General features: G+C 43.8%; 1 protein-coding gene across 1 annotated transcript; it reads right to left on the bottom strand.

The window, feature by feature from the left end:
- Window positions 1-4,276: 4,276 nt before the first annotated feature.
- On the bottom strand, window positions 4,277-6,429 carry LOC125896303 (forkhead box C1-A-like). Its single transcript, XM_049588753.1, has one exon. It carries the CDS (start codon window positions 6,149-6,151, stop codon window positions 4,742-4,744), a length of 1,410 nt encoding a protein of 469 aa, XP_049444710.1. The 5' UTR covers window positions 6,152-6,429; the 3' UTR covers window positions 4,277-4,741.
- Window positions 6,430-7,781: the final 1,352 nt, after the last annotated feature.

Raw genomic sequence — 7,781 nt, 5'->3', positions numbered from 1 at the left:
CGTCCTGGACAGCGCTGCGTCTGTGCGCACTCCGGATTGGAAACAGATGTTGCTCTGAGGTTGTTTGGGCCCCTGAAACCGCGCTGAGAGCAGAAAACACACACTGAGCCCGGAGCCTCACGCAGGTGCACCGCGTTCCGCTCAACAACAATTAGGCGAGCCTTGTGATCAGGTTTACTGTTGGCACTCAAAGAAAGTAGAGCTGATCTGGATTTGGACCGCGGATGTAAAGAAATAAAAGGCCTTCGTGCAGCTAAACAAACATTTTAAGGGGATGAAACGGTCAATTTAAGCTCATGATGCCGTAAGTCCCTGTAAGATAAGAATATTACTGCCTTATTCTGTCAGACCTAATGCACAGTGAGTGACCTCAGGGAAACATAAGCTCGCAAATTAAAGCTGGAGGAGGGAGAAAAAAAGCTGCGCCAATTAAAAACCTGAAGTTAATATTGTGTTAACTGCTTGTGAGCACATTTTGACAGAGCTGTTTACTGTAATAAATCCTATCCTAGGCTATGTCATAAAAACTAATCCCAAGGAAACAAATTCGATGTCCATATGTCGTTTGTGTTGTGTAATAATGTATTATTAATAACCTAAATCATCATCATCATCATCATCATCATCATCACCATTGGTCCATGGCAACACCTGGTGTTTTCATTATTTGATATAATAGGCCTCAAATACACTGAGCATCATTTATCATATCAATTTTCCCTTTTCAGAGGACACTGGATGCTGTTTGCTAGAAACCGAGTATAATTGGGATACTAAAGAAATACCAGCAATATAATTTACAACATTGTTGATATTACAGCCCTCCCAAATAAACATATGCCTAAAAGACAAATAAAAAGCTACCTGGCGTAACTAAAAGGAAATGGATGAACTTGTAAGGGGGTGAATAAATGAATAACCCTGGCTGCAGATCTTTGTAAGAGATAAAAATATAGTGTGTAAGTTTTAATGTAAAGTTTTCTTTTTAAAGAATCCAAATCAAAGTATCACTGTTGAGTCAGTCAGAGGGCATATTTATCATTTTATTTCACCTTACACGCGCTAAATGGCGGCCATCATTCCTTTGAGGGTATTGATGTGTAAACTGTATCAAGGGTTGAGCTCAGTGAGAGTGCGTGGATGTTTTCACCAACACCAACATATCAGGCTGAAAACACACAAAAGGCAAATCTCTGGTGCCAGAATGCTTTTGGATCAAACACAGAATGAATCAGTCATCGCCCCTACTCCTCCGAGACACAACAGACAGAGCTGAACACACACACACACACACACACACACACACGCAGGATTGAAGAAGTGAAGAGTGTGTGAGTCTCACACTGAGGCCTCCATATTAGTTTTAAGCCCTTCAACCTGTAGTCCAGTATTCTTAGATGTCCTTTTTGTAAGGTTTTTATATAAAATACACATTTTATTTATTTAAATAGGCGTATAGGACATCACATGTAAAATTACATTTAATATTTGGGGGGTTTCTTCCGACCTGAACAGAAATAAAAGTAAAATTATTTATCAGTTATCTCTATGTGATTTTTTTTAATATTTGCGTTTCGACAAAAAAAACACCGTTAAAAGTAAAATATAACAGATAAATAATGTTGCTGTTAGCCTATGTATCAGATGAAAAAAATACATTCAATTCAGCGGTGCAACGGTGAAAAAAGAATCGTCTTAAAAATCTGCTGTCTGCGCAAGAAAATAGTTCCTCCTCAGTGAATCCGCTGATACGTTTTCTGTAAATACTTCTATCTGCCAGACATTTGATACACTAGATGTGGGCTATCGGGTTGCTTTAAGACTCGCTATAACACGTCAGTAGGATATGTTAATAATGCACTCGTCTTAATGCTCATTATAGTGTGAACACTGCGGTGAATTGGCCGAATATGACATCTGCAGACACCTCCACAACTGTGATCCCTTGAGGCGATGTGTATTTGAAACCGAAGTCTATTAAAAGAACATTAAAATACCTCAAACACAACATGACACAATAACCTAATAAATCCTTAATTAGGCCTTTTGAATGCGTCTTTGGTGCGCTTTTTACGCGTGTTGGCAGCGCTTCCACTCTAGAGTCCTCCTCTCCTCCTCTGGGAGTCTTTTCATTCGCAGGCTGCAGGCCTATAAACTGCCACAACAATACAGCAGTGCACCGGCCCGAGCCCTGTAGTCCCAGTGAAGGTGGTTTAGATAAGGCTGTGACAGGCTCTGCTGCAGGCTTCTCGCCGTCCTTTCCTAAAGTGCATTGTTGACATCCTCTCCATTGACCTCCATCACCTCCTCCTGTCTTGTCCTTACAATGAAAAATGATTCTCAGCCGTGACTGCGTTTTCCTTCCTGACCCTCGAGTGCCGCATCAATCACAAAGACGTTTGCTTAGAGGCAATAATCTGGTTATTATTATCATTATTATTATCATTAGGCAGCTTTCTGTAATAGCTTATGATCTTAAATGTCATTGTGGAGCTCGCATTAAACCCCTCTGTGGAAGGTGCAGCAGTGGAGCCAAAAGGGCATTGTTTACGTTAGCTTTATGGGCTTGACTCATCTGACTGGGGGCCCTGGGGAGCGTTTGTGAGCTGGAATTTTTTTGTTTCACTGACTCATTAAAAATCTCATCCACACAGGCCTGAAACTGACAGTCACGTTTAAGCTTTCACCGCCTGCTCGGCCTTGCAAGGACTCACACCTGCACACACACACCCCCACACACACATACACACACACACACACACTGCTCTGGTTCCAGGGTGTTTTACTGTCTGCCAGAGAGTGAAAATGTCTCGTCAGCGCCTGCAGGCTGCAGGATCAGAGCAGAGGTGAAGAGGCTGAGACGCTGCAAGAGCTCAGATAAACACAAAACAAATTCCGGTTATTCTTAGTCAACATTCAAATTGTCCATTTTTTAAAAAATTTTTTTTATCCATGTTGTTTTTATTGTTATTATTATCATTGTTGTTATTTTATTTTGTATTTTTTGTTATTATTATTACTGCTATTTTTGAAGGTTGTCAGAATGGTTTTAATTTTAATTTCTTATAAATATTTACGTCACCTTTACCTTTATTATCGCGTGCGCAAAACCATTGAGAAGTTCAGTCTATTAAATGATTCATAATGCAAACTTTTCGTTGACATTCTTTATCTAGAATATTGTAAATATATTGTAGAAATACAATAATCTTAATGATAATATCTAGATATTCAGTAGATATACACGCTGCCACGTGGATCTGCCTGCACGTATAAACATTTTCAAAAAGAGAGAAAGAAAAAGAAAGGCTTGATCTCCATAAGCATCTGTGTGTTTTGGAGGGGTTGCCGTACGTCATCAGGGAAGCACTGAAATAAATAAACATGTGACAGCAGCGATGTTTCAGTCAGTGAGAACAGGCCAGCGCTGCTGTGATTCTGGAGCCTGCAGGACACAAGACGCAGAGCAGGCTGCACCATCTCCCTCCACCTCAGACCACCATATCAATCAGACCGTCCCATCATGCATCAGCAGGACCTTCAGGGTCTGCTCGTGCTGCAAACGTACCTCTGAAGACACCTAAAAATAAATACAGCTGCAGCATCTTTTTTTTTTCGTGTTCTTTTTGCATCCCAACCCTCCCATGATTCACAAGCAGCAGTCAGACGGAAGCCTGCTCGGTTCCTAATGACTGATTTGTTTTGCTGACAAGGCCTTTAGTGAGTTCAAACCGCACTGCTGAACTGCTGCCACACGTGTATTTATTTACCGCCTGCATTTACACATGAATGTTGAAAATATACAACCTGCAGGTCAGCCTGGGGCTGTCATACTGAGAGTCAGGATAGATATTAATGTGTTTCACTTCTCACAGTTTGATATTTTGGGTAACCTCGGCTGTGCGGTTAGATTTGGCCTGTGCAGCGCGAGGCAGGGCCGCAGACCCCCTTATAACTTTTAATAAAATAGTCCTTCTTGAAAAAGACTGGTCATATAAACCCTAATTTACAATTCATTAGTTTTTTCTTTCATAAATTAGAAAATCCAAATTATGTGGATTCACTGAGAGACTCTAATGCACGCAGGCCAAACCGCCACTAAAACTACACACTCCTTACATATTTTATAAAAGACTGTTTTTCAGTGGGCACCATTTTTTTGCAAGATAAAAATAATGATCAATATTTCACATTCCAAACAAATATTAACTTCTACCTGGTTATATATCTCTTAATTTAAAAATTATCCCTTACCACTGCTAATAAATCACTCAGCTTAAGATCAAATAGACGGCACTTTATTAAACAAACAAAATGTAATGCCTTCAAAATAGTTTTTAACAAATAAGACAAAAAGAATAAAATAAGTCAGTATAGACTACACAGTCCCCCCTCTATTTCTATACAAGAACTGGGACAAATAAAGGCAGCAATAAGAAAACTGGAAAAAACTTTTAAGTGTTTGGTCCTCAATATCCAACCACTCCCTTTTCCTAAAAAATAAATTACTATATTAGGCTATAATTTACAGTCTATGGTCATAAAAGCTGGTATTTGAGCCATCTTTATAAACAATTCTCAAAGTGAGAGGGAAGGAAACTTACGTGTTTTTTGGTGTTACACACGCCTCGACAGACAAGTCTCTCTTATGTCCATTCGGAGTGAGAATAAAAGACCAAAAGTACAAAAAATATAGAAAACATATATTAGAGTTATTAATTTAAAAGACACACTTTGGTTTTCAGAACTTGCTGCAGTCATAAACAAAAGCTCCTGAGGTGCGGTAGATGGACTGGCCGGATGGGAAAGCCATCTGACAGCTATTATTCCCGTTGACCGGGGAGCCGTTCAGCCCGATCCGCTGGGACTCAAACATCTCCCGCACAGAGTGGAAGTTCTGCTGCTGCGCCGGGTATCCCGGGCTCAAGTGGCTCAGGTCCCCGTACCAGGACGCGAGCCGTCCCTGGTGCGCGTGGTGGCCGTCCTGGCCCGCCTGGCTCAGGTTGCCGTGTCCTAGCGGGGACGCGGTGGTCGTAGTGATGCAATAGTCGGGCAGAGCTTCCTCCACCGTGGTGGACGGCGCCAGGTGTCCGCCGGATGATCTGTCCCCCGCGTACAGGCTCATGGCTTGCATGTTGCAGTGATAGGTCGCGTTGGTGTTGGAGGAGATGACATTCTGGTTGCAGGTCGCTGAGCTGTACGCGGACGGCTGGTTGGGGGAATAGTTGAGCGACAGTGAAGGTGTGATACCTGTCCGAGAGGAGGCGATGAGTGGCGGGGAGAGCTCGGCCTGCGGAGACCCCCGCAGGGTGGTCATGATGTTATCCACGCTGAAGCCCGGGGCCTGGCCGTGGTGTTGGTGGTGCTCGGGTCCATCTATGCCGAGTGACCGGTTGGAGGGCACGCTGTGCGGGCTGCCTGAAGACATGCTGCTGCTGTCGGGGCTCTCGATCTTGGGTACGGCGCTCAGGGCCGGAGACGCGGCCTGCGGCGGCGTTGACGTCCCGTTCTCCGTCTTGATATCCTGGATCCGCACCGGCTGAGAGCCCTGAACCGACGGGTCCTGCTCCCTGCCAGGGGTGCGGGCAGAGGGGTCCTTGCCCTGTCTGTCGCGCTCATCCTTGTCCTTCAGCACGTCCTTCTTTTTGAACCTCCTCCGGCGCCGTAGGAAGCTGCCGTTCTCGAACATGTTGTAAGAGTCCGGGTCAAGAGTCCAGTAGCTGCCCTTACCGGGCTTCTTATCGTCCCGGGGCACTTTGACAAAGCACTCATTGAGAGACAGATTGTGCCTGATGCTGTTCTGCCAGCCCTGCTTGTTGTCCCGGTAGAAGGGGAACCTCTCCATGATAAACTGATAAATCCCGTTTAGGGTGATCTTTTTCTCCGGTGAATTCTGGATGGCCATGGTGATGAGAGCGATGTAGCTGTAGGGAGGTTTCACCATGTCCTTGGGCTGGTGCTGAGGGGTGTACGGTCCGTACGCCCGGGCCATGCTGGCCGGGTACTGGTCGTGGGCCGCATGGGAGTACATGCTCATTGGCGCAGGCATCCCGGTGTAACCACCGCCGGCCCGGTAGTAGCTCTGGTCGCTGCTGATGTACGGTACAACTCCCAAAGAGTTGGGGCTGGAGACGGAGTAGCGCGCCTGCATCCTGCGCAATGCGTAAAACCTCCCCAAACTGCGTCCCCCCAGAAACTCTCACAACTTCGGCGTGTGCTCCGATTCTGTGACTGTTCTCTCTTCTTTCTGTATCGACTAGAAGTCCTTTTTTTAAGCCACAGCTCGCCGCGGTGAGCCGGAGAGAGCGCACACTGCCGCCGTGAACATTTGGGAAACTGAGAAGGCGCAGCAAGGAACTTTTTTTTACCCTTCACATTTTTTCCTCCCTTTTGGCTCTGGCTGCTCCTCCCCGAATATGTGCTCCATCATCCAATTGGAGGACGAAATGAACCTGTGGAAAAGCTGCATGGCGACAAAAGTTACTACACCCCCCTCCTCGTCCTCCTCCTCCTCCTCTGCCGTCCCTCTCTCCTTCTATCTTCTCAGCACAGACACAGAGTTATTAAAATGCTGTTAAGGGTGTGCCTAAAATGCTGAAAATTTCACCTAATGACTCAAATTGCGAGACATTTATTGTTTTGTATTAATCTATCATATTATGGGCCATAATTTAACTTATTATTAGTCTACTTTGAAAACGGGAATGTGAGTCTATTTGGGGTTACACGCTTTAAAACGTCTGACCAAATTAGCGTACCCTCCTCTTCATCTCCATAATTTAAAAACTCTGCGAAAAAGTAGAAATGATCCATCAGAGCTCCAAAAATTCACCAAAAAGGTCATCCACAAGTGTTTGCCGTGACATCTCTGTCATATCAGTCACAGGCCCGGGAATTACAGGCCTTTAACAAAATTAACAGATCACACTGATGTTATTAAAATATTTTCGGATGCCTAAACCTCTAATTAGACCAGAGGTATTACCGATTAGGAATTCAAAATGAGCTTATACTAATCAGGCTGCAGTCTGTGAGAAACTGTCATCAGCTGCATTTGAGCCTCTGAACAAACACACGGACATCAAAGAGTGTGGATTCCTCCCCCTGCTCCCCGACAGCGGTGCTTTGCGGTGTGTGGAAACTAATTCAAGGTTAAATGAAGATCATTTGGTCGAGGTGGGTGAGAAAGGGTCCCCCCTGGGTGCGAGCGGCTGCTGAGACGCGGGTGGGATTTTTAAGATGAGGACCTCCAAATGTCATTCTCACTGAGCGGGTGTTAACAGAGCCATCAGGATTCCCCCCACGGCCTCAGGGAAGCCACGTTTCGTTGTGTTGATTGCAAAGCTTAAAAACAACACGACTGTGTTTCCAGGCTGATGGAAATAATGGTTTAAAAACATCACAGAGATTGAGACCATTAAAGGGAGGATGTGGTTAAGATATATCTTTTAGGCTGACAGAGAATATTAATATTCTATAATTTATTTGAAGTTTGTTTATTATCAAACTGAGAAAAAAATCGCATACAATTAACAGAATAAATTAACCAATATTTAGTGTTTGAATAAACTGTTTTCTTTTGTTGTGTTGGTGATTTGTTATCTGCACATGTTATTAATTCAGTATGTTTTAGGCATACCATGTGTTTAGAAATCCATCTTCACATTTGTTTTAAATATAGGCCTACATTGTTGTGTCTATCAGAAAAAGATAATAGATAATAGATAGATATAATGTATAAAATCTTTTTTAAAAGTATGTGCATATGGCATGAAGTGGGT

Source organism: Epinephelus fuscoguttatus, linkage group LG10, assembly GCF_011397635.1.
Source record: "Epinephelus fuscoguttatus linkage group LG10, E.fuscoguttatus.final_Chr_v1".
Classification (NCBI taxonomy): Eukaryota; Metazoa; Chordata; class Actinopteri; order Perciformes; family Serranidae; genus Epinephelus; species Epinephelus fuscoguttatus.
This window is presented reverse-complemented; position numbering and strand designations above follow the sequence as displayed.